We start from the raw sequence: 26,806 nt of genomic DNA, 5'->3' as shown, positions 1-26,806 counted from the left end.
ACAAGCCACCCGGTCTATGGTATTTTATGATAGCAGCCAGAACAGCCTAAGACCGAGGAGGAAGAGCTTCCCAGGCACAGGGAACAGCGCGCAGAAGCCCAGAGAGTGAGTGGGCTGGGGGTTGAGTATTGAGCACCAGCAGGTGAGAACGGACCTGGAGGAGCAAGCAGAACAGGTGACCTCCAGCCTTTAGAGTTACATGAAACTGTTTGGAGGCCCGGCCTCCCTTGAGAAAATGATTTTACTTTGTCTTCTGAAAATCTCCCAGCCTGAGTAGACTTGGCCGAGCTAGGATGACCACTGCAGGTGCCCCTGGACCAGGAAACATGAAGGTGGTAGATGTGTGGTCTAATCCCACCCTTGCCCCCAGCACAGCTGACACAATTCACCTCGGCAGATTCAGAGACCTTGGCAAAGTCACCTCCCCTCTCTGGCCATGCGTTTCCTCAGCTCTAAAAGAAAGGGTTGGACCAGTAGATCTCCTGGGCCCCTTTCAGCCCAAAGATGAGGATCGTGCCTGGCACAGAGCAAGTGCTCCAGAAACACTCACTGAAAGGATGAACTCCTTGCTGGGGTACCCACCATTCTCCCTGGGCTGAAGGTACCCCACGATCCTGGTCAGGGATGGGGGCTCCCTTTGCCTGTTCGGGAAACACTGAAGTACTTTCCTGTAGGGGGTGTCTCTGGCTCTGGGCGGAAGCTGACTCCAGGTGGGTTTCCAGACTTGGTTGAATAGGAAGCAGCTAGAACCCGTTGTCGGGACGTTGACTACAGTACACCTTGGGCATTTTCTAATTTACCGCGTGTGGTTCCTTGATTTATGAGCGACGCAGACCATCCCCGACATGCAGAAACTGGACATTTTGCTAAGCGAATGTGAAGTGTGCTTAATTCCCTTGTTGCTGGACACTTGGCTTGTTTCCCACTTGTCATTATTACAAACAATGCTGCCATGAAGCACCTGAAAGTATATCCCTTCATATGGTACAAGGTACCCGTAGGAGAGAATTTCTGAAGTGAGGTTGCTGGGTCAAAGGTACATTTTGTAACTTTGGTAGATGTTGCCCGATACCCCTCCGTAGGGGAAGTATGCCCTTTAATGTGTTTGAATTTTGAATCACCTGCCTGTTCTCCTGGTGATTCTAATGCTCCTGTGAGGTGGAGAACTCACCACCGCTCTACCGTCAACTGATGAGATGCTCTGAGGGGATGAGGAGGGAAGAGGTTAAAAACCCAGACTCCACATGTGCTTTAGAAGCACGCGCCCAATAGGGGCACCTGGGTGGCTCAGTTGGTTAAGCGGCTGCCTTCGGCTCAGGTCACCATCCCGGGATTGAGCTCCACCTGGAGCTCCCTGCTCGGTGGGGAGCCTGCCTCTCTCTCTCCTTCTGCCCCTCCCCCTGCTTGTGCTTGCTCTCTCTCTCTCTCTCTCTGTCAAATAAATATATAAATAAATAATCTTTTAAAAAAAAAAGGCACGCACCCAATAAAATTTCAAACAGTTGTTAATGTGAACACTCAGGAGAGCTCGGAAACTGGGCTGGGAGCTCCTGTGATAGTTGTAGCCAAGGGTGACGAGGACAGTGGCTTTGGGCTCAGCAGGCTCCTGATAAAGGAAAGCAGCACCCGTCCGTCTGGAGCGGGGGCAGACCACCAGGGCTCAGGAGCTGTATGGGAAGACTCAGCCACTCTTCTCACTGACAGCCTGAGATGCAGCCAAGGAGACAGGACGGGGCATGGGGAAAGCGTGTGCTGGGTTGTGGTGGGGGGGGGGGGTCGATATCTGTCTGGATTATGGCTTGACCAGGCTGGCCTGAAAGAGTTATAGCTGTTTTATTATGTTGGAAAATGGAGTATTCTTAATATAAATTCATAGTGGGAAAAAAATGCTCACCTCCACAGCCAGCCAGCTGTCTGTATCATGGATCACTCAATTGTATTTCCACTCAACACAATGTGAGGAACTACCCCAAGCCATTGGGGAATGTTCTGCTTTAATGATGAGTCTACATTGTGCCCAGAGAAGTAAGTCATGTTCAGAGCAAACAGGACAGGCCAACTCTGCTTTGACTCTCTTCTGCAGTTATAATTTTCGTTAACATAATATTTTCCCATTGTTCAGAGATTTTGGCAACACTTCTGCCCAAAAGAAGACAGGCAAAATTCCCTTCATGTTTGAAAGCTTACTTTACGATATAGCAATGCAATGTAGTTGGGGAAAATGTGAGATTTATTATCAGATTACATTTTGAGTCTGGGGCTATCACTTATTAGCAACTGATCTTGGCAAGCCATTAACCTTCCCAAACCTTAGTCTCCCGGCTGGTAAGTGAGAATAAAAACAGCTGCTTTGACTACCCCACAGTGTGGTTCTCAGGACTCCCCTCCAAGAAGAAATACTGCAACACGCATTAGAAATAAGTGTTCGGTCTGTGCCTGATTGTACAAGTGATGATGTACTTCTGAGCCTTTATTTCATAAATTCAGTGTCTATCCATTGTAAAATCCTCGATCTGAGATGATTGAGTTGACTCTCAGAATTGCATATCGTTCCGATAAGAAGTCACTTCCCCCATGTCCTCAGTATCAGGCTTTTAAAATATCAGCTTGGTTTTTGCAGAGTCACAGACAGAAGCTGCCCCAGCCCTGTGGATGGCAAAGCCCTTTTTGTTCTGTCCTGCAGCCTTGGTCATCCATGACTCTTCTCTCGTATCCATACAAAGATGGCCTCTTCGTATCAACCCGTCAGGAAAGCACGTAGACTCTACCTTCAATATATAGCCAACAGTCTGACCATTTGTCACCATCCTGGTCGGGGCCACCAGGCTTATTGCAAGAGGTTTCTCTCAGCTCTCCACGCTCCATCCTCACTCATACCGAGTCCACCTTCTACGACAAAGCCAGTTCATGTGTCCTCACTGCTCAGAGCCCTCCAGTGACCCTTCCTCACTCAGATCCCACTGCTGCCCGTGAAGCCCATAGGTTCTGCCTCTTGCTGGCCTCTCTGGCCTCATCCCCTGCCAGGCTCGGTTGCTTGGGTCCCACTTACCTCTTTGCCTTTCTTGAAACGTGCCACACATGTTCCTACCTCTGCAGTTTGCAAATGCTGTTCTTTGCCGAGGGTGCTGTTCCATCCAAATACCCACACTCACTTGTCTCTTCAGGGCTCTGCTCAGGGGCACTGTTATCTGCCTCAAGCCCTCCCCAGCCCAGGCACATTCTCTCTCCCCTCTCCTGCTTTTCTCCACAGCGCTTTTCCCATCTGACATATATATCTGTTTATCTATTATTTGTCTTCCCCTTTCTTCCCTCCCACACCTGCTCCCAAATGTAAGCCTCACAAAAGCAGAAACTGTGTCTTATTCATTGTTAAATCCCCAGAGCCTAGAAGAGGACCTGACTCAGAGTAGCGACGCATAAAATAGGTGGTGACTGAATGAACAGATGAAGCATGGTTTACCTCAGTGTGACACGTACATGTGGACACAAGTGAATACGTAGATAAGTTGATATTATAATTACGTGATAACCAACAAAGGTGAACTTATTTTCTAATATTTATAGGCCATTTATAGCTCTCCTTTTATAAACTGTCTTTCATGTCTTTTGTTCATTTTTCCTACGGAAATGATTTTATTTTATACACTCTTTATAGATGAAGAATTTTTGCTCATAGGCATATTTTCTGTTTTGAAATGTGCATTGTGGGATAAGACACTGCTCTAAGGTGTCTAAAATGTCGGGGCGCCTGGGTGGCACAGCGGTTGAGCGTCTGCCTTCGGCTCAGGGCGTGATCCCGGCGTTATGGGATCGAGCCCCACATCAGGCTCCTCCGAAATGAGCCTGCTTCTTCCTGTCCCACTCCCCCTGCTTGTGTTCCCTCTCTCGCTGGCTGTCTCTATCTCTGTTGAATAAATAAATAAAATATTTAAAAAAAAAAGGTGTCTAAAATGTCTTTTAAGATTGAGTAAGTTACTAAAAAAAAAGATTGAGCAAGTCACTAATGTATGAACCATTTCCTTCTTCTGTTTCTCTAATTCCAATTGGATTCCCAGAATTGGACTCCTGTGCCTTGGGGGACCACGGCTGTGAACATTCCTGTGTAAGCAGTGAAGACTCTTTTGTGTGCCAATGCTTTGAAGGGTATATACTCCGTGAAGACGGGAAAACCTGCAGAAGTAAGTTTTTACTGGGGTTGTCTCACATGACCGTGTCTCATCTTTGCATGAATTTCACCATCCTGATCTCTGTTGAAATCAGTTACCCTCAAAAGCCAATGCCACGTGACTATTAAAATAATGTGGGGTCCTGGATGGAATCAGAAAAATGACATCAGGTTAAAAACTAAGAAAACGTAAAAGAACTGTGGACTTTAGCTGTTATTAATGTATCAGTATTGGTCCGTTAATTGTAACAAATGTATCACATTAATGTAAGCTGCTAACTGGGTTTGGCGTTTATGGGAATGCTGTGCTATCTTCTCCATTTTTCTGTAAATCTAAAACTTTTCTAAAAAATAAAGCCTGTTGGGGCGCCTGGGTGGCACAGCAGTTAAGCGTCTGCCTTCGGCTCAGGGCGTGATCCTGGCGTTATGGGATCGAGCCCCACATCAGGCTCCTCTGCTGGGAGCCTGCTTCTTCCTCTCCCACTCCCCCTGCTTGTGTTCCCTCTCTCGCTGGCTGTCCCTATCTCTGTTAAATAAATAAATAAAATCTTAAAAAAAAAATAAAGCCTGTTAAAAGAAAACAAACAAACAAATGGACAAATGAAAAAAGCCAATGCTTAGAGCTACAACTGAAGTTGCTCATTTGTGCCCTGTGGCAAGAAACAAGATGCCAGAAGCTTCTAGCCTTGCCATTTATTAGCTGAGCCTCTGTTTCACTTCTCTGAGCCTCTGTTTATCTGTAATAATATTTTTTGTTGTTGTGCTGATAGCACAAATCTCTCATAGAGACCACCTTATGATGAGTCCATGCTTATTTCTCAGAAAGCAAAGCTTTTTAGACGGGGGCCAAGATGTCTCTCTGTTTCATCAAAGGGGAGTATGTAACCCTGAGCAAATGATTTCCATCCCCATCAGTCACCTTTTCCTCAAGCTTCTCAAAGCACTTTGCAACGAGCAACTTGTGCTGACACATTTGAAGAAAAGATAGGTAATTGGAATTATGACTGATTTTTCAGACAGACAGGAAAGGTAAGGCTCTAAGAGTGACTCTCCAAAGCCGTATGTCAGGGACGAAGCCAAATTTGGATTTCAGCGTCACTAGTCTGAATTGAGGTTTGATCTTCCAAGTCATCATATCAGACCAAGAGCGGTTCCTTTTGATATCAGAAACTGCATCTACAGAAAGCCAGTGATTGATTGCATTTAACGAGATATCGAAGTAGGTGCTGGTGAGTGCTGGCGGGCATGATGGTGAGGAAGTTTGAAGAGTTAACCTAAATTAGACCCGCTGACCTTCATCCTCAATTTTACTTTCCTCCCGTGGATCACTGAGCTCAAGCGGGCCTGGGCTCTGGTGGCTGCGATGCGTGGATCCTTCAAGGTGAAGCCCGGGGAGAATGTAGGTTGGTGAAACTGTTTTGACTTGCTCTGCTGTCCTCAGGGAAGGATGTCTGCCAATCAGTTGACCACGGCTGTGAGCACATCTGTGTGAACACTGAAGAGTCGTACAGCTGCAGGTGCCTGGAGGGGTTCCGGCTTGCCGAGGACGGGAAACGCTGCCGAAGTAAGTGGGCTCCGGGTAGAGATGAAGGCTTCCCTTGGCGGGACACGGGCAGTTAGATAACTTCATTTGGTATTTAAAATCTTCCCTTATAGTCATAAGGGAATGCCTTGGGTGCTCCGAAAGTGTTTCCTAGTGACCCGTACAGGAGACCCTTGGTTCTTCAGGACTTTCTCGTCAAGGTGCTGAGTCGTCAGGCTCTTTGCGTCTCTCTGTTTTCTCCCTGTTGCTGGCCCTTCCACAACCATGTGTGGATGCCCAGAGCCTCCCACAGAGCCTGGCTCATCATTGGGCAGAATTAGAACCTCTGCCAGCAATCACCCTGAGGAGCACAGATAATGACAGTGCTTTTTCTTCTTGGAAGACCTTATAAGTAAGGGTAGAGGGTGGGAGAGAGATGAAGGGATTTTTCCGTGGGTTTTATTTATTCATTTTCTCTACTGTTTGCCTCTGTAGGTCCTCAGAACAGATTCTGAGAGTTTACTTAGAAGGTGCATTAAGTTCCCCAGAGAAACAGAGCCAATAGGATGCGTGTGTGTGTGTGCACGTGTGTGTGTGCGCGCACACACGCGTGCCTTTATACAGAGACACAGAAAGAGAGGCAGACGGACAGAGAGAAAATCTGCAGGGCAGGCCAGCAGTCTGCAGACCCAGGAAGAGCCGATGTAGCAGCTCTTACCCAAGGCAGTCTGGACGCAGAATTCCTTCTTCCGTCGGGGGGAGGGGCTGCTGGGGGGATTCCGTCTTCTTTCTCTTCAGGCCTCCAAGTGATGGGATGAGGCCAACTCGATGGAGTGTACTCTCCTTTACTCAAAGTCTCATGGCTGAAACGTTAATCTCATCTAAAAAATACCTTCACAGCAGCATCTAGATTGGTGTTTGACCAGACAGCTGGACAGTATCCTAGGCAAGGTGACAGATAAAATTAACCATCGCAGCACCCAGAAACAGAGACAGACGGGACACATGAGCTTGGTGAAGTGGGTATTAGAAGAGCGCAGGGCAAGGATTTTCTCCACTGGGAGATTCTGAGCTGTTAGTCCCTATTTGGCTCTGGGGAGTGGGGTGGGGTGGGGTAGGAGGGCGGGGGGTGGTGTTGGAGCTGTCTACTTGCTTTTGTTGACATCCCGCTCCAGTGGGCAGGATGGCTCTTTTTTCATTAAGACCAAATCAGTGCATTTGCTGTTCAAGTTGATTTTGGGGAATTTCCTCACAGGCTCCTTTGAGATAACCTGGGACACCCCACAAGTCCACAAAGCTGGCTTGAGCAGTGTCCTCATTCCTCCACCACGAAGAAGGGCTCCTACCTTCAGCGAGATGTTCTGTTTGAACGGCTGAGTCCCGGGATGGCGGTGGGATCCCGGCCTAACGCTGCAGATCTCCCTGCACAGTCCTGTTCTGCCTTCGCACGCGGGGTTCCCTCCATGGAGAGCACACCCGCAGTTCTGCCCATGGTGTCTGCCCAAGCTGAATGTTCATGATTTTATTTATTTATTTATTTACGTGCACCGTTTATTCATGCAACATATTTTTTGCTCAGCACATGGAGCTGTTGTACACCAGGCACGACATCTAGGTCTAGAATTTGATCGCGGGATCAAATACCACCATTCCCACTTCGAGGGGGATCCGTAGGTACCAATCCCAACTTCACAGGACGCTTCTCCTTCTAGGGAGCTAATGACAGAAAAGAGCCGTCGGCTTTCATGTCATGGAGGACGAGCACAAGGGAGACGCATGTCTCAGCTGTGCCATCAACTTGCTGCATGACCTCGGGCGACTCCGAGACTGTTTTGAGTTTCGTCATGTATACGCTGGGTATAATTATTCCCGCTCTCGTCTTCTCGCAGGATGTTGTGAGGACTGGAGGGCTGTAACTACTCTGAAGCATTTAAAGTACCTCGCCCGTATGGGAACCGGGGTGTGGGGGATAGCTGTGGGAAAAAGTCAGTAGCTTGGGAAAATCAAAACCCCGAGCAACATCAAATAATTCTAAAAATGAAAAAGAAATAAAGGATACCCGATGACCCATTTTACCATTCAGGCTTAGGGAGCTGGTGCTTTCTGAGAGGAGCGTCTCCCTTCTCACGCCCTGTCCTGAGTATTAGAATGAAAAAAGGGCATATTATAAAAGACAGTTCAAGCAGAGATGGGTTTTTAAAAAATGGGTTAATTCCTTGATCTGCCCTGGCGTGACCATTCAGTCCAGCTCATTCCTGCATGGATGGGGTTGCTCATCTTCCAATCTTTCCCTCAGGGAAGGATGTCTGCAAATCGACCCACCACGGCTGTGAACACATTTGCGTTAATCGTGGCAACTCCTACATCTGCAGATGCTCAGAGGGATTTGTTCTAGCTGAGGATGGAAGACGGTGCAAGAGTAAGTGATCCGAACTTGGCTTTCTGCTTGAATTTGGTTTGGGAGCAATCGCTCTTTGGCGTGTTTTCAGGAAACAAATCCCTCACCTCTGTTTCTCCCATAATGGAGTTTAGGGGAGGCACCTGTGGAAAAACTTGGTTTTAGTTCACAATAAGTTCACTACCCGCCAAAAGGCTGGGTGATCTTAGGCTGAATAAGCATATCTGGAATGAGAGATTTGTCCTCCGCTCTGTACTGGGGAATTACATTCCGGTCTGGGAATTGCATTTTAGGAAGAGTGAGATAGAGCTAAGTTTAAACATAAAAAAAAAAAGCCCTTCAAATAGCAGGAAAAAAATCTCAAGAAAATTATTTTGTAATCTCAGAGTAGAGAAGACCTTTTGAAAGATGACATGAAACATAAAAACCATTTTTACTTTTATTTTATTTTTTAAAGATTTTATTTATTTATTTGTCAGAGAGAGAGAGAGCAAGTGAGAGAGCACAAGTAGGGGGATCAGCAGGCAGAGGGAGAAGCAGGCTCCCCGCTGAGCAAGGAGCCTGATGCCGGGCTTGATCCCAGGACCCTGGGGTCATGACCTGAGCCAAAGGCAGATGCTCAACTGACTGAGCCACCCAGGTGTCCCAAAAACTCTTTTTAAAAAAGAGAAAATGTATAGTGAGAGATTAAAGCTATGATATCTTTTTTTAAAAAAACTATTATCAGAGATCAAAAAGATTGATGATTCCTTATGTTGACAAAGGTATATTGTAATGGGCAGTTATGAATTTATCACTGGGTGTCTGAATCAGTACAACTTTAGGAGGGCAGTTAGGGGCGCCTGGGTGACACAGTCGTTAAGCATCTGCCTTCAGCTCAGGACGTGATCCTGGGGTTCTGGGATCAAGCCCCACATCGGGCTTCTCCTCTGGGAGCCTGCTTCTTCCTCTCCCACTCCCCCTGCTTGTGTTCCCTCTCTCGCTGGCTGTCTCTCTCTGTCAAATAAATAAATAAAATCTTAAAAAAAAAAAAAAAAAGGAGGGCAGTTTGGCAATATTTTAAAGGCAATTCCACTTCTATTTGTATTATATAAATATATAGATACACACACATACATGTATATATCCTTTTGTAATGTTTAAATTCTGTTCCATGTGCATGCATTATTTCGTAGAAAAATATATTTAAAGAAAAAGGATAATGACAAGCAAGATTTAGGAAGCTCAGTACAACGTCAAGTGAAAACTAAAGGAAGAACCTGGGGATCTCTGTAGAAAAAGACTTGAGGTACCATTCAAATACCAAAGTGAGAGTCACTTCGCTGGTGATTTATAGGACACCCCCGGGAAAAGAAAGAACAGTGGGGAGAAACTGCAGCTCAGCATGAGGACAGAGACACGTTCAGGGAAGTTGTGTGATCAGTTAATTAAGATCATGAACTTCGGGTCAGACAGAACTGGACTTCAACCCCTATTCACACTACCTGCGTGACCTTGGACAAATTATTTAACTTCTCTGAGTCTCGGTTTCTTCATCTATAGTGGGAGGATAATGCCTCACAGAATTGTCATGAGGAATAAAGGAGGTGATGTATTTAAAGGTGCTTAGCCCCGTGCTGGCACATACTGACTGCTCGACAAGTGGCAGCTCCCGTAAGCATCAACAGCAGAGATGTCCAGAGATGGGGTTTAATGGCGAGGTGATGAGCTCTCCATCAGGAGAGGTGTTCGGGTCCAGGCTGAATGGCTACTGGGTAGGGATATTATAAAGATGTAAGCAACAGGAGGCCGGTACTAATGCCTTTAAAGGTCTTGCCCAACACTGAAACTCTGTGAAAATGAAGTTCGGAAGGCGAATCACAGCTCCCTGGCAGTCTCCTTGACTTAACTACAGAAGGAAGACACTCAAGTTAGTTGGAGCAACTCTCCTGCAAACAAGTAGCCAGCAAGGGAGCTTTATTCCTCCAGGGCTCGAGAGCAGAAGCCTGGGGCTTCTCACCCTGAGCTGCTTCTATTCTGTCCAGCATCCTATTTCCTGGAGAGCCTTTTGTGACTCTCTCTGCATAGAGGCTGCAAGTGCTGATTTTGTTCTGCAAGAACAGAGCGTGTGGGGAAGAGGAGAAAACAGACCTACTGCTGGAAAGTTATTCCAGTATTTCTGCAAACTGCCGGAGTGCCGTGTGCGTGACGTCTGAGAGTCTTTTATTTATTTAGTTAGTTATTTAGTTAGTGAGTTAGTTTTGATTCAAGAACAGGCTATGAATGTAAACGAAGCTCTGAACTGGCCTTTTCCTCTTTTGCTAATAAACAATCAATAAGTTAAATAATAGGAAAAAGCACTTAGTGGGGTAAGAGAATTCAACCCCCCAACAACACACACACACACACGTTAGCATATTATTTGGGGGCCACACACAGAAATAACTTTGCTTTGGGGCGTCCTTACCTGCTTATGTTATTGTGCTCCACTTTCAAATATTAGACGACTGCTTGAGATATAAAAGAGAACGTTTTATCACATGCTGTAGACGGTTTGAAATGAGATCATTCATTTGGGATCTGTAAATTTTTTTATGCAGCCCTAAATAATAAAAAGTCTGTCCACACCCAGATTGCTTAAAGTATTCGCATAGAGCTTTCCTGCCAACCGCCGAGTTGCCTGAAGAGCTTCCGAACAGTGACGATTCATTTCTAAGCTTGAATAGGGCAGTGGGGCTCTTCGAGGCATGCTACCCAAAGAACACCCCCTCCTTCACGTGCTCCGTCCGCAAGCATTTATTGAACAGCTACTGTGTGCCAGCGATGGGGCTGGAGAAGTGAATGAGAATGGGCCTACTGCCTTGCATGAAGCAGGTGCTCCAGAAGCCAGTTCTCGTTGAATAAATTAGTAGCTGGTAGGAGTACACGGAGAGTAATGAATACAAGCTGGGTTACTAGGAAAGCTCTCTGGAAGAGAGAATGGCTGAGCTGAATTTAAGACTTTCCTTCTCCGCCGTCTGTCACGATGCCAGCACTGGGGTGACGTCACCCTCCTGGAGTGAAGTTGCAGGAGTCCTCTGGGTGCCACCAGACCCCACAGTGTACTCTACACACAGTCCCTCGCAGCCTTGGCTGTCAGTGACCCACAGTACAGTGTGGGCTCGGTTTCCCCGACACTTAGTACCTCTGTCGTGTGATTTTGCTTGTGAAAAATACTCTTTTTATCAATTTAACAAGCCGCCGAGAAAGGCAAATGTGACACTCACTGTGGCTCGTGACTCTGGCAGCCCCTTCCGTCGGGCCTGTGTGTTATCCGAGGAGCCGAGGTGGTCCTCCAGAGCGGTTCTGCCCCCGGCTGAAGCACACTTTTCTTCCACTCTGACAATGAGTTTCGATCGTTTAACCGTCTCAACGTTCCTTTCCTTCCTACAGGATGCACTGAAGGCCCAGTTGACCTGGTCTTCGTGATCGATGGGTCCAAGAGCCTCGGAGAAGAGAATTTTGAGATTGTGAAGCAGTTCGTCACTGGCATTATAGATTCCTTGGCGGTTTCCCCCAAAGCCGCTCGAGTGGGGCTGCTCCAGTACTCCACGCAGGTCCGCACAGAGTTTACCCTGAGGAGCTTCACCTCGGCCAAAGACATGAAGAAAGCCGTGGCCCACATGAAATACATGGGCAAGGGCTCCATGACGGGGCTGGCCCTGAAACACATGTTTGAGAGAAGTTTTACCCAAGTAGAAGGCGCCAGGCCTCTCTCCACACGGGTGCCCAGAGTGGCCATCGTGTTCACGGATGGACGGGCTCAGGATGACGTCTCGGAGTGGGCCAGTAAGGCCCAGGCCAATGGTAAGAAGGGGCGGAGGTGTGGTGTACCTCACTCAAAGGTCGGGTTTCTTAAACTCACTGGGTGGTCAGAGGTGGGCAGGCGATGGGTGAGAGAGTCTGAGCTTCGGGAGAGGAGGCCTGTCAAGCGTGGCTACACCTTTCCTGCACTGCCACCTAGAGGCCGTAAAGGGACCCCCGCGGGAGTTATAGGCCGTAGTCTGTGCGGGTGGGTAGTCTACACCCACCACCCCTGAGTAGTCCTCTCCTGCCATTTACTGGCCAGCGTGTGACCTCCAGTGGAGAGGAGCGACTCTGCACGTGCTCTTGAACCACAGATGAAGACGCCACCGTTCCCAAACACTGGCTGGTTGCTTTAGGATGACCTGAAGTGTTGGATAAAAATAGATTCCTGGTGGGAGGAACTTTTACTGAAACTTTTTTTTTTTTTTAAACCAGTGCTTCAAGTGAACACTGTGAAAGCACAATAGCCTTGTGATAGTGAATACCCTTGTGTCTACAGGAGGCAAAAGTTAGCTTTTGAGAAAATCAAAATGTTGGAAGAGATTATGACTAAATTGTTACTCAGGAAAGCAAAGCCTCTTCTCTGAGGGCCTCCTGACTCACATATTATGGGGGGGTGGGGACTGGAAGTTACTTTAGTTGTGCATAGATGCAAAGTGTGGCAGAGGAGCGTGGCCCTCAGAAAAGGAAACCCAAAAGCTAGGGTGGTTGGTAGGGCTAGAGTAAGGCGAAGTGACTGGATTCCTTGGAGCAGTGAGAAAACTTGAGGTTTTGAAGCAGTTTGCTTGAAAGCCACTTTCTTCAAGAACTTGTTGAGGGTACGTTGCTTTTGCAAGTCCTAAAGGGGGGAAAGGGTATGCAGACCAGGGTTTCGTCTAAGACGTTACGGGCCCAGTACCTAGACCAGGTCTGCCACACAGTCCATGTGTGACTACGACTTGCTGAGTAAATGAGCAAGGAGAGAAAGTACTAGCAATCCTATGTGAACTCCATTCCTCCTCACAGAAAGGCTGGCTCACCCTGACATTCAAGCACTCTTGGCGAAGGAGGCCGTTTTACTGGTATTGTGTACCTCATCACTGACACCGTTTTCTCTAGCCCGATAGAATAGTAGCTGCAAAAAGTGTCCTGTTCTGATTCATCTGAGTGGACTGTAAAACTGGCTGCTCATACCCAGTTCCTCTGCTTCCAGACTGGCTTGAGAGCTCCCATCACACCCATGAGCCCCTCTAGCCTGCATTTGTGAGGTGTACTGGAGGAAGTGTCTTGTCTCCAAAGACAGTGGTGATCCCTCTTATTTGTCGCGTTGAGATCGGTCTACCTTACTCTTTCCCCCATTCAGATTTCTGCCAATCGGCAAGGGGCAGGTGGTAGGAGAAACTGATGTTTATTTGGTTCTTAAATCAACAAAATTTACCTGAAGTGACATCCTCTGATGAATTTAATGACTCCTCTATATAGCTAATATAATCTTAAAATAGTAGCTTTCCTTTTTAGGAAGTTTGCATGAAGTCACTGGGCTCCCGGACAAGTATGTTGAACTTGCCTATTGACCCTACACAGACTTAGAACAAGGCATCACTCTTGCCCCTTGGCTTAAAGAGCCATTTTTATGTGTATTTTTTTAAATCCAGCCTAATGAATTAGCCAGAACAAGATATCAGTGCTAAAAAATGTTGAAAATGAAGGAGAATTTAAGTTCTTACTGTGTTTTACTTTCAAGCGAAGCATATATGGAGGAAGGGAGTCTAATGATTTCTGTTGCTTAGAAAAGCTTTTGCAGCCATCTCATATCCCTGTTGGTATCTAAGGTGGGGACTTGGGTTTATTCTTTCCGACACGGGAGATTTCCAGTGGTCTGCAGATATTCCTTTTCAGCTCAGCACCTCTTCATAAGGCTTTGTCCTTTCAAGAGAAGTGGGTAGAATGCAGCTTCACCTGCACCCCCCCCATCATTAAAGGTTCCTATCCTCTACCTTTGAGAAGTAGAAACTGGGTTAGAAGGTCATAAATTGACCTGCTTCTTAGAATTCTCCCAGAAGAGATTCCCATTTAGTAAGCCATAAGATAGTGCTCTTTTCTACTTTATCCCCAAGGCTAGCTAATTCAGGCAAAAGTTGAAGATTCAGTCAATGACCTTGTCCAGAGCTGAGCAACAGGTTGGTGGTCTAGCTCCCAACCTCCCCTGGATGCCTCACCTTCCCCTCATGGGAACCCCCTCTTTTGTTCATAGGGCCAAAATAAAAATGGTAGGAAGATAAAGGGAGGTTGACCTGGACCCCTGAAGTCACACCCCCTAATCCACCTGGCTTTAGGTGTGGTACACAGAACTTCCGGACCCTGGGAACACAGCTCTAACTACCTTACTCTTCATTTGCTCTGCGATTTAGGCATAACTATGTACGCTGTTGGGGTAGGAAAAGCTATTGAGGAAGAACTACAAGAGATTGCCTCTGAGCCCACGGACAAGCATCTCTTCTATGCCGAAGACTTCAGCACAATGGGAGAGATCAGTGAAAAGCTAAAGAAGGGCATATGTGAAGGTACCGTAGCTGACCTCGAGGAGAGCTCTTCACACAGGGCAGCGTGAACCTGGGATGAGAAATTCTCAACCTATTCCTCCCACTGGGGGGTCAAAAAAGTGCCTCCCTGGTGTTCCGGGCCAGTAGTGCCTGGAAACAGTAAGCACCCAAAGGGGAACCGGAGAGAGAGAGAAGACCACATTAACAGCTAGCCTCGTGTGAGCGCTTGCTCGGGGCTCGGCAGTGTGATAAATCTTTTGACACACCAGCATACGTAATCCCCAAAAAACCCCTACAGAAACGATCATTTAACTAAGACACAAGCGTTATGCACGTCCCAGAGTCGAGTCGCAATTTCAGGAGATGCCTGTAGCTGGAGTGGAAAGGGAGGGCAGGCCTTTCGAACGTGAAGAACGCCTTTCTGCAAGGAGTACTTCTGTTGACCGAACACGAGCCTGCCCTTGAGAATCGAGATTTTGTTACGGGCAAGAGCTCTCCGTGCTCATCTCAGTCGTGCCAGGGCGCTCACCCAGAGCGGCTCCGCCCGTCTCCCTGCTCCTGTCCCAGGTTCAGTCAGCAGTCCGACCCAAGCAGTGATGCTTTACTCCTCTAAAGGAAAGAACAACAAGAGGGAGGGGGACAGGGAGGGAAGGCCTTTCACATTTCTAATGCGAGGAGAGATTTCACCTCTAGGCCGTTTCCTTCAAGCCCAACGGCCTCCTGGAGCTGCTCTAGACCTTGGTCAACGTGAACTTTTTCCCGCCCCGCCTTGCAGGCCTGACATTTATGGGGGCATTCTCAACTAAGATGCACTTGAGGGCCCAGGTTCCTCTTACTAGCGAATGTCCCTAGCGTGGTCTTGGATTACCCTGGAAACCAATTGCTTTTGAAACCGGTGTTACCAAATAAAACTGAAACACCCAGGGTGACAGCGGGTAGGTGGGGAGCTGGTCTGGGACGAGTTTCCTAAAGGACACACACGCATGCAGACAACTGTCATTCCCGTTGGTCCTCTTTTTCCTCTCAGCTCTAGAAGACTCTGATGGAAGTCAGGACTCCCCAGCAGGGGAACTGCCAAAGAGGGTCCACCAGCCAACAGGTAAACTTCTAAAAAGCCAACAGGTAAATTTTAAAAAGCAGTGTTTCTAGAACCTTTATAGATGCTTCCACCATGGTTTCCCCCAGACAAAACTCATAAAGAAGTGAAAGTCAGTAAGATTTGAATTATGTTAACTATGGCTTTTTTTCCTTGATCAGATGGGAAACATTTACTCTATACTTTAAGCCGTATTTGGCAATAGCCTCTCTCTACTGACAGGCTTTTGCCACAGTATGTCCCAAAGTAAAGCTGTGTACCACAGCTACGAATACCAAGTACTTTATTCGGACTGCTGACGGCTGTGTTATAACCACAACCGTGTTAAGCAGGTTTGACTTCAGTTTTCTTTCTCTTTACAGAATCTGAGCCAGTCACCATAAATATCCGAGACCTACTTTCCTGTTCTAATTTTGCAGTGCAACACCGATATCTGTTTGAAGAAGACAATGTTTCACAGTCCACACAAAAACTTTTCCATTCGACAAAATCTTCAGGTAATTCCAAATACAGTACTGCCACCAGGTGGCTCGATACCAGCCTGTTAGCTTGTCCACAGACTCTGCGGCAAGGAGAGGAAAGGAGCAAGTGGGAAATGGGATACAGGAAAAGAGAAGGGCTTAGATGAAATGAGAGCTAGAAAAATTAACTGGAGGAAATCCGAGTAGCCTTCCCTGCAGTCCACACTAACAGCAACTGTCAGAGTTGGAAGCCCATGCAGCCCTCTCCTGGAATTTACTGGATCTGGCTGCGTGGAAAAAGTTGAACATTTCTTTCATTTTGGTTTCGCCCCTATGCTGATTCAGTCCTATTATTATGCATCTGGGAAGTCTGGTGGGTTACAGAGGTGAGTAAACACTTTCCATGTGCTTTCTCAGGAAGTCCTTTGGAAGAAAAACACGATCAATGCAAATGTGAAAACCTTATCATGTTCCAGAACCTTGCAAATGAAGAAGTGAGAAAGTTAACACAACGCTATATCCTTTTCTAATACTATGCTTGTGCGTGTGATGCAAAGAATTTCACCAAACGTCACAAATACTGTCTGTGGGTATGTATTAAATGCAGTTATTTCCATAAAGCCAAGAGTAGTGAACTCCTAGAAAGGCTTTTTTCTTAAGCAACCTGCTAGGTGTTTGAAGGCCAAGGGCAAGCCAAGTTTCATGGCAAGCTTGGGTCAAGAGCTTGGTTGCTCTCTGCTGTTCTAGGGGTTTAGCCATGAGGCCAGCCAGTCAGTGTGCAGAGTAAAGAGAAAATAGATTTAAAATTTAACTCCCTCTCTGCTGGGAGGAAAAGGAGGATATGTACCAGGTCTGATGTGCATCAAAGGTATAGTAAGTCTAGGCAAAGAATGTAGAAAGACAAGGTTTCAAACTCCCATCTAAATTCCAAACCTTTCTTTTGGCCCCAAGCCGCTCTGCAGCCACAGTTGGTAAGCATGTAGTTTCCAGAGGACTGGGGTGGGTTGTTTGTTTGTCTGGCAGCAGACATCTTTTATGTCAGCGCTCTACGATGAAACCTTCTGTCAAGGGAACAGCAGATTCCAATGATTCATTAAACCAGTATTACACATGAAAGGAATGCTTTGAGATAATGGAGAAAGGAGGCTTCGGTGTTTGTATACTGCCAGCCGCTCTGAACTTAAAATGACAGTAAGCTTACTAAAGCTGGTTCTTCTCTATCGCAACAGGCATCAACTAGCCTACAGGGAAAAGGTTGAATTCTGAACGCTCTCTGTGCCGATGGGTTTGTATAATAAGGAACAGATGTAGCAATTCCCTTTCTGAAAGCTGGAGATACGCTCCCTTAAGTAAAATAATCGGACAGTGGTTAATGTAGGCGATGAATCCAGGCTTTCATTCTGCCACCAAGGGGACTAGCGGAGGATGTTAAGGAGCTTACATGAAAACCAATGCTTGTTCTAATGCCCCTCTCCTCTCCTTTTCCCACCCCACCCCTGACGGTCTGCTTCACGAGAGGCTAAGGAAGTTATATATAAAAGAGCGTAGGTCAGATGTCTTCGAGGCTGCTACCCTTTGGCCACATCTGGCATCATGAGTGAAAATGTAAATAAAATCTCAATCTCTTTTCTCTCATGACATCATCTCTTACTCACGCCTAATCCTTCACTACATTCCCAAAATCATCACTGCTGGCTTCCAAAGGTATGTTATGGCAAACTAATTTACAAGCAACACAGGTGTGAGAAGAATTAAAAAAATTTTTAAAGAACTTAGGGGCACCTGGGTGGCTCAGTTGGTTAAGCCTCTGACTCTTGATTTCGCCTCAGTTCATGATCTGAGGGTTGTGAGATCGAGCCCCACCTCGGGCTCTGAGCTGGGGGTGGAACCTGCCTGGGATTCTCGCTCTCCCTTCCCGCCCGCCCCCCCTTTCCCCCAGGCACACATTCTCTCTTGCTGTCTCAAAAAAAAAGAATTTTAACTGAACTATTTGGCTTTGATGTTAAAAAGTATTTAACCTGAAAGAGATTTATAGTCTTTTTAAAAAAAAGATTTGAGAGAGCAAGAGAGCACAAAGCAGGGGGAGCAGCAGGCAGAGGGAGAGGCAGGCTTTCCACCCAACAGGGAGCCCGATGAGGGGCTTGATCCCAGCACCCTGGTATCATGACCTGAGCCAAAGGCAAATGCTTAACCAACTGGGCCACCCAGGTGCCCCAAGAGATTTATAGTCTTGATAGCATGTGTTAAATGGGTTACTATAAACCTTCAATTCAGAGTTTGCAATTTTTTCCAAATGGGAAAACCGAAGGCTTGTTATCTTTCAGGACAAATTTTTATGTAAGTTAAATCAAGTTGTACTTGAATGTAAATAAAAATAGGCAGTTCAGATTCCTCTTCCTTAATTTGAGATTTACTAGAAGAAATGACACAACGGATGGAAGCCCTGGAAAACCGCCTGAGATACAGATGAAGATTCGAACTGCTCTACATATTTGAATGTCATTGTATCAAGGGTTGCAATGAAGCAGCTTGGAGCCCCAAAGCTCAGGCTCTTGTTAAGTCTATTAAGTTGTAAAGTAAAACGTAACTAGTACTGAGAAAGCTGGTTTGCTATAGAACAAAGGCAAAAGTACACGCTAACTTGTATAAATTTGAGAAAAAGTCCTTCAGAACCCTAAAATGAGATTATCAAGTGAGAACAAATAAGCTATGCAAGACATTCTGTAACGTACTGTGGACATGGTTTGCTTTTGCCTTGTCCTGCCTTAGAGGGTTGTGATCTCATCTGAATACAAAATAGTTTGCAGTCTTACTTCTGTAGAACACTGGCCATAGGGAAAGCTATTTTTTTGTATTGGAGGACTTTTATCTTGATATATGTATATGGATGTATGCCTAAAATCATAAAACATACGTACTTGTATAACAAGTTGGATTTTTTTTATACAATATTAAAATTCACCACTTCAGAGAATGGTATTCTGTGTAAAATTCCTAGTTAATTTTAAATGCAAGGTATGTGTATATGGGAAATGGTCAATATGCATTTGAAAAAAAAATGTTGGATCTCATTGGCAATCTGGAAAACACAGGTTGAAACAATCAGCTTGGCAAAAATTAGTGTCTAACTACAGTGTTGGCAAGGATGAAGAAAATGGGGCTCTTGCACACTACTAGTAAGAATGCAAACGGGCATGCTCGTTGGCACATACTCTGTCAATACCTAGAACTGCAAATGCACACAAGCCTGCATCTAGCAACCGCCCTCGCAGCCATCCAACTAGAGGCCTCCATGCACACACGGAGCCCGTACAAGAATGTTACTCCAGTCTGTAAGTCACAAACTGAAAATAACCTAATCATCATCAGAAAGGGAACTGATCAAGTTGTGGTGTGGTCCCCACCTCAGAAATACAACACTTAAAAGGAAGGCACTGGACTTACATGTATACATAATAAAACTCAGATGAATTTTAAAAAGCCAAAGGTAGGGGCACCTGGATGGCTCAGTCAGTTGGGTGTCCAACTCTTGGTTTCAGCTCGGGTCATGATCCATGACCTTGGGGTCCTGGGTGAGTGCTAGTGTGGCTCTGTGCTCCTCGGGGAGTCTGCCTGGGGATTCCCTCTCCCTCTGCCCCCCACCCCCAACTCATGCACTCTAAAATAAATAAATCTCTAACAACAAAAAAAATGAAGACCCCCAAAATGACATCCTTCCCATGGAAGCTACTGTATTTGAGGCCAAATGGTACTTTTTAAACAGGACACCTTCAGTAAACTTATGTTTAAATATTTCAAGATGAGTGTTTTCATCAGGATGTCCTCCCAAAGGGCAGTGTGGTAGAGTGAGAAGCACATCTCCTAAGCTTCAATCTCACCTGATTCTCGCCAAATATAAAAGGTGTGATTCAAAGTATTAAACCTTCAGTTTGTTTCGTAGGAGTCATCCAGTTGATCCTGAGCAGGCTTTCATTAGTAAGTACTGATTTGGGTTGGCATTACCTTCTGAGATGGACTCCTAGTTCAGGCATTGCTTCCTTGGCTCAATTGTACTTGACTTTGTTGAGTCCCAGCTCCCTCTAGTGGCTCTAGACTGCACCCCCCAACCCCTTTATTTTTTAGCTATGAAATCCATTTCATCAGTTTTCAACTTTCTTCATTTTGGGGAGAATGCCTTCAAAGGAAACAAAGGCCTCCAACCAATCAATCAAATTTATGTATTAATCCAAGATAATTACTTGAAGATAGTCTAAAATCTGAAATAGTTCTCCCTATTCCTTGTTTTGCTACCTGTATCTCTTAGGTGTAAAGGTTTTGCATTCAGGTTTATTGTGGTGACTTTTACCAGCCTTGATTTCATCTGTCAAATGGGACTAATAGTACTATCTCACTGGATTGTCAAGAGGATTAAATGGGTTAATGTGTACATTAGTAAAGTATCATTTTAAATACGGAATTATCAGCTATTATGTTTTTATTCTCGCAGCCCATGATACCTGACACAAAGATGGCCATTTATGTGTATGCTGAATGAATGAATGAATGCTTTGCTTACCTTATCTAAGGAAAGTACTGTGGCAGATTCCCACTCCTAAATTATCTTTTGAAGCAAACAGGTAGGAGGTAGTAAATTATAGTAAATGTAGAGATGTTTAACAAGATGAAGATGAAATTCTGGCCTAGAAAGTCCCAAGCCTATCAATGAGAATTAAGTAAATGTTTAAGTCATTATTCACCCTGGTGTTTGAGCTCATTAGTGATATCAAGTTGCACCTGTCCTCTAGGACCTTGGTTTAGTGAGAAACAGGTGTGATTAATGCCATAAAAAAGGTTCTATGGTAACTCAGAGGCACACAACCTAGACTGGAAGAGGATGTTGGGGTAGGCCTGGAAAAGGAGGGCAAGAGGGAAGGAAACCAGATGCCACTGCAGACCGGGGCGGGGGGGGGGGGGGCAAGTGTTCAGGGGCAGCTGAAAGTAAGATTTGCAAGCAAAGAGAATTGTTTTCCATGAGCCAGATCTTCCAAAACGCCCAACTAATTGCATTCATGACCAGCCTAGAGTTTGGTTTCTTCTCTGTGTACTTTTGCCTCTGCCATGGTATCATAGTGATTGCAATTAACACACTCCACAATAACCAGCCTCTTCTTTGGGACATTTCTATCTCCAGACCTAACAGGTAGCTCAGTACAAGTATAGAATAAATCCAACTGGCTGGAATTTCCTGCAATCCCCTGCATATTAGAGCTTCCTAGCCAAACACATTACTTTGATTATAATAACAAAATAACATTTAAAAATACCAACTTAGGGGCGCCTGGGTGGCACAGTAGTTAAGCGTCTGCCTTTGGCTCAGGGCGTGATCCCAGCGTTCTGGGATTGAGCCCCACATCAGGCTCCTCTGCTAGGAGCCTGCTTCTTCCTCTCCCACTCCCCCTGCTTGTGTTCCCTCTCTCACTGGCTGTCTTTCTCTGTCAAATAAATAAATAAAATCTTAAAAAAAAAAAAAAACCAACTTAGACCTCCCCAGATCTTCCTGGCCAGTGGTACTTTCTCTAATTCTAGCAGCATTTTAATGGCACTTCATCACAGCTGTCACAAGCCAAAATGAGTGAGAGGTTTCCCATCTACTAGCTTTAAACTCCTTTTCTCTGAACGTTAAATTCCTTTCTTCTTAAACGATGAGTGCACAAAAAGCACATAAAAAGAAAAGGCAAAAGATGAATGACCTTATAGCATATTATCACTACACAGAAGTCCCTAGAAATCACAAATTATTTCCTAAAAGCCATCATTCCAAAATGCCTGCAGCCAAAAGTCCTGCAACAGAACCATCACGAAGAAATGGTACACTGGTGGTACCTGAAATGTTGTATTCTTCAGGCACCACCCCTTAAGAAATTAAATTTTAACTAGTCAGTCTGGAGGGAAAAACAATCCAAAATTAACCCAAATCGCTGTAAGCTCAATTTGAAAGGCAAAATTTATAAAGGAGAAAATAAGCACACAAACGTCCTTAACCCAAAGACAAACATTTCTAACTATGGAACAGGCCAGTAACATTAGAGACCAGCAATAGTCTGACCAAGCAATTCTTTTCAAGGACAAATTTCAACATTTTAAGCCACCTTGGGCACACCAGTCTCTGCATATGAAACTATGAGCATTTTAGAACATTTAACAGATTTTCATATCTCGGTGGCTCTTAACCAGGAGATGCTACTTTGAAAATGTGGGGTAACATTTGGCGGTATCATTACAACATGGAAAACCACGAGAAATATCCTGCAGTATCCAGTCCTCCACAGCAAAGAATTATCCCATGGAAAAATGTCAGTAGTGCTTCCAAACTGAGAAATACTGAGTAACTGAACAACCAGTAAGAAAACTAGTTGGAAACAGCTATTCTTCAAATTTTATCTACAACCTCAATTAACTTCAGACACAAACTAAAATCATGCAATATTAACCCATTCCCTCACCTGTAAAACTGGGAATCTGACCCACCCGTGGTGGTTCCTTAGTGATTAAAAAGGAGTCTTGTTGACTCCAAGTTCAGGAAATACTAGACATGACACTGCGTACCGTGTACTGAGGGCATCCTCATCTCCTGTCTCACTCAGCTACTACCCAGAACTGCCTACGAGTTGAGTAAGATCTTAAGTCGAAAAGACACGGTTATTTCTGACACTGTTGCAGCCGGAGAGCCCAGCAGACTGTGTACAGTATACTTTACTAGCAACATTTGACTCGGGATATATCTAAATCAGTATTTTTCCCCAATAACTCCTGAAAATGTCCCAAAGGAAATAACAGATGTGGGAAAGGGGTTCCCATCAGACGTATCTGGAAGATAAGAGTATGCAGTTTCCCAAATATCTGAATGCCAAACACACTTCACAGGGTATCTTCTAGGAATAAATGATAGAAAAGCAACTTTGGGCAACCGTGGACTTTGCACTTACTGAAGATCTGGGATTCTTCTGAAGTGCTCCGAGTACAGATCTTCTACCTCAACCACCACACCCCCTTAGGACAAATCCTTCTGCATTAAAGTTCGACAGAACTTTTCTCAGACACACAAAATTTTGGGAGGGGAGTACGTTTTTCATTTAACCCTCTCTGCTATTCAGATTTGTAGACTTAAGCTGGATCGCAAACTGCAACTCTGGTTAAATTCTGGGTAGTTACCTCTGCTGCCTTTCGAACACACATATAAAATGCCAACACTATCAACAATTTTAAAAAGATTGGAATCTTTTAAAATCTAGTGGAGGAAAGGAACTCTGCACTCCCTTTACAAAAAGGAAAACAAACCGGGACATATAGCTCTTAACCCAAAAGTCTTGCCACCACATCTAACTGCCTCGTCCTCTCAAATCCTATCTTCAGGAAGGTGTACGGAAACAAAAAGATATAAAGAAAAAAAACTGCAATGAACACAGTGTTTTTAAAACAAGCTGCGGCCAGTTTTATTAAAGAAAAATTTTGTGTGATTTACTTTTCACCAGTCTGTTCTGGCATGCTTCTGATGATATCAGAATCACCTAGAAAATAAAACACAATAGTTTTACAATTCATTTAATCGTAACTGGTGATCATTAAGTTAGCGATGGTTATCTTCAAAAGTTGCGACACTAGCTTTGCTGTCATTTCTCAAGGATGATCAGATACCAAGAGTCACAGGCATTTCCCATATGAAATACATCATATAAATCAGGCTTAGTTTATCACCAGCATTGATAAAACCAGACCTAGGGAAAGAACTAGGTCTGGGGACACATGCGTGGTCTTAATATAGCGAATGTTTAGCCTGCCCTGATTATTACAAAATCAGAACAGCGAGAATATTCGCAGTATTTTATGAATTAAAAACTCATTAAGTTCAAAATAGAACATGAACTGTATTTGTAGGCACTTGTTTTTCTCAACTTAATTTTACCTATCTGTTCTTAGGCAGCCAATAAGGATTCCTTTCTTCTACTATTTCACTTGATTACTCTCCCCCTTTATAATTTCACCTTTACCAAGGTCCTAAATTATTTAAGTGCTTCAAATAAAATTCGTTTCAAAGTAAAAAAATTTCATTTACAAGATCTATTACAAAGTACTGAGATTCATTATCAATTCTCTATGAAATAAAACTACACAATATCCCTTGCAGTATCCAAATTCTCAATATCTGAATCTAGGAACCAAAGATGTTGGTATAGCAAAGAACACCTGTAATTACATTATAAAGGAAAAAATTATTCTGTGAGTTAAAAAACATACCTGGATCAATGATAGCCAGTGTGCATACTCTGTAGTATTTCCCACATGCTGTGCCCAATTCAATATTATTGCCACTGTAGTGATGGACACCAGTTTTGGCCAACATGGCGTAGTATTCTATTTCAGATTTCCTTTAGAAACCAAAAGACAAATAAATACCAAAACAAGTGAATGACAGATATAATGTTATTACTTTCGTCATTAGTTGTAATGTTGGTAAGGCTTTCCAACAGTAACTAAACCATTTGTTACTCTTTTAAAAAGTACCATATCCATTAGCAAATACAAACCATCGTTTCCTTTGATCCCTTATAAGAAACGGGACATCAGTAAGTATCTTCTGAATATCTATGTTTAAGACTGTAACCATACTCACGGAAGAAAGTAGGATGTAAAATAAGTAATTACTTACCAATTAGTAGTCACCACACACTTTATAGAATTCCACAACAACCTCTTAAGGAGTATGCACTCCATTTTTTGGAAACTAATGAATACATTCAGGCAGAATAGTAAGTGGAGGTTCCAGAATCCAAACCCATGTTATCTTTAAAAGATAAGCTATTTCTATTACTCTCTGGTGCTCTGAACTACAGATGGGGAGTGATATAACTTACACAAAGCTAACACTTCTGTGCCAACTGAGTAGGTGGACATTAACGGGTCTACAAATCTGAAGAGAGTCCTAACAGAACAGTGTCACTACTCAAAGAATGGATCCACAGACCACCAAAAGTATAAGGGCTTGTTAAAAATGCATGTCGGGGCGCCTGGGAGGCTCAGTCGTTAGGCGTCCGCCTTTGGCTCAGGTTGTGATCCCAGCGTTCTGGGATAGGGCCCCGCATCAGGCTCCCTACTCAGCAGAAAGCTTGCTTCTTCTCCCTCTCCCACTCCCGCTGCTTGTGTTCCCTCTCTTGTTGCCTCTCTCTCTCTCTTTTTCAAATAAATAAATAAATAAATAAATCTTAAAAAAAAAAAAAAAAAAAGGCATGTCAGGTCCCATCCCAAACCCATGAAATCAGAACCCACATTTAACAAGATTACCAGTAACTGCGTACATTCATGTTTGAGAAGCACTGCCACAGAAGGTAAGCTTAAAGACCAAACCATGGGATGGGATGGAGGACGGAGCACTCCGGGAAAGTCAATTATGTACACACACACCCTATATAAAATCCTGTAAGCAGATTATGCATTACCACAGAAAAATCAATGTGCTGTATAGGGGACTGATCACATGGCTTATATTCTGCACAGTCCAAATTTAATGTATTTTCCATACTAAGTTCAATTTCAAAACAGCGAAGTCAAGCAAAAACTTGGGGAACTAGGAACCTGCAGCTTCACAGCCAGTCTGAAGTTTTCTTATCTTAGCTTTTCCACACCATAACGAGTTCGAAAAATGGAAGAATTTTTAAAGAAATGACCAAAAAGGCAGGATACAAAACACATGGAAAAACAAATATGTGTGCTTCCCTCAAACTTTGACGTTCTGTGGTTTCTACCCCTCTGCCACACATTCTTCCCAAAGATAAGCTTAAACAATGAGAGAACACGATGGAGGGGGGTGCGGGGGGCATCAGCCCCAAACACCACGAAAGAAACCGTAAATTCTTCTGCAAGTGCTCGCTTGTAAAACAAATTTTACATAAAACCAAGTTCGTACCATTCAGATTGGCCAAGTTTACAATCCTGGGTATTCATACGATCAACATACAGTGGGCGACACACACCCTCAAGGTTCCTTCAATTACCTCAAGGCTGGGCAGTTGTTGGCGAGGATGACCAGTTTCGCTTTGCCATGTCTGATCATTTTCAGAGTCTGCTTGTACCCCAGCACGTACTTCCCACTTTTCATAACGAGCTGGAGCCTAGAGTTGATCGACTCCAGCGACTTTTTCTACAAAGCAAACATTTAACACGGATCTTAAGGCCTTGTTTTTTAACCATCTCAAAAGGGCACCCAGCTTTCTGGAAGCCGAGCCCTTTAATGAAACTCCTAAGTCTAGAGTCATAAGTCACTGAGAGGACCACTCGGTTTCCTCTCGGGCCCCTCCATGCCAGTGGGCATGCTGTCTTCCCACTGTGCTCAGATCTGCCCGCCGGGGCCGAGACTCAGGCCTCCACGTGAATCGGCTTCCGGCCCTGGCGCATTTCACTCACCGTTTTCTTTGCGGCCACCATCTTCCTCCCTTAGATGCGGGATGGCCCCAACCTAGAACATACAGAGGACAGGACAGGAAGTTTAGGATCGCAGCTCCAAACGGCAACTCGCTGTGATCCCCACGTTGCCTAAACCTCGACCCCGCGGAGCCCACTCACCAAGAGCAGCCGCCAAAATGGACGGGAGAGGGAAAGGAAAGAGTTCCCACAATGCAAAGCTCTTCAGTGCAAAGCCGACACGTCGGAACCGGAAGTAAGCCGCAAGCGGAAGGGGCGGGGCAAGAAGAGGAGGGGCGCGGATGGCTGTTGTGGGTACGGCTGGTTAGAATGGCGATAGAGCTGTACGCTTAATCTTGTTGCGAGCCTTAAAGTTGTGTTAG

General features: G+C 44.9%; 2 protein-coding genes and 1 non-coding gene across 4 annotated transcripts in view; 1 reads left to right on the top strand and 2 right to left on the bottom strand.

Moving 5' to 3' along the window:
• Positions 1 to 20,445, top strand: part of MATN2 (matrilin 2) — a 126,995-nt gene extending 106,550 nt beyond the window's left edge. The window contains exons 11-19 of one of the 2 annotated variants that reach the window (XM_045805891.2): positions 4,056 to 4,178; positions 5,607 to 5,729; positions 7,984 to 8,106; positions 11,497 to 11,910; positions 14,301 to 14,453; positions 15,460 to 15,531; positions 15,948 to 16,025; positions 16,407 to 16,505; positions 18,404 to 20,445. In XM_045805891.2, the coding sequence (XP_045661847.1) occupies positions 4,056 to 4,178; positions 5,607 to 5,729; positions 7,984 to 8,106; positions 11,497 to 11,910; positions 14,301 to 14,453; positions 15,460 to 15,531; positions 15,948 to 16,025; positions 16,407 to 16,505; positions 18,404 to 18,459 (1,241 nt within the window). In that variant the 3' untranslated portion in view covers positions 18,460 to 20,445. Of the gene's footprint in view, positions 1 to 4,055; positions 4,179 to 5,606; positions 5,730 to 7,983; positions 8,107 to 11,496; positions 11,911 to 14,300; positions 14,454 to 15,459; positions 15,532 to 15,890; positions 16,026 to 16,406; positions 16,506 to 18,403 lie in introns of both variants that reach the window. The other variant, XM_045805890.2, reaches the window with a different exon arrangement.
• A 2,991-nt stretch (positions 20,446 to 23,436) lies between these two features.
• On the bottom strand, positions 23,437 to 26,667 carry RPL30 (ribosomal protein L30). Its single transcript, XM_045805888.2, has 5 exons — positions 26,586 to 26,667; positions 26,427 to 26,478; positions 26,018 to 26,163; positions 24,264 to 24,394; positions 23,437 to 23,536 (listed from the first exon to the last, which is right to left on the bottom strand). Exons 2-5 carry the CDS (start codon positions 26,445 to 26,447, stop codon positions 23,487 to 23,489), a joined length of 348 nt encoding a protein of 115 aa, XP_045661844.1. The 5' UTR covers positions 26,448 to 26,478; positions 26,586 to 26,667; the 3' UTR covers positions 23,437 to 23,486.
• On the bottom strand, positions 23,715 to 23,846 carry LOC123797999 (small nucleolar RNA SNORA72). The gene has a single exon (XR_006781151.1). It is a non-coding gene; the product is annotated as a small nucleolar RNA SNORA72 (small nucleolar RNA).
• Positions 26,668 to 26,806: the final 139 nt, after the last annotated feature.

Source organism: Ursus americanus, chromosome 9 (assembly GCF_024610735.1).
Source record: "Ursus americanus isolate L20-20 chromosome 9, mUrsAme1.1.p, whole genome shotgun sequence".
In the NCBI taxonomy this organism is placed as follows: Eukaryota; Metazoa; Chordata; class Mammalia; order Carnivora; family Ursidae; genus Ursus; species Ursus americanus.
Note: the sequence above shows the minus strand (reverse complement) of the source record. Positions and strands in the feature narration are given on the sequence as shown.

Coding starts and splice junctions, on each gene's coding strand:
- RPL30 (XM_045805888.2), bottom strand. CDS start 26,447: ATGGTGGCCGCAAAGAAAACG. Junction 26,164..26,426: donor TGGTGGCCGCAAAGAAAACG/GTGAGTGAAATG, acceptor TTTGCTTTGTAG/AAAAAGTCGCTGGAGTCGAT. Junction 23,537..24,263: donor ACTGGCTATCATTGATCCAG/GTATGTTTTTTA, acceptor TTTATTTTCTAG/GTGATTCTGATATCATCAGA.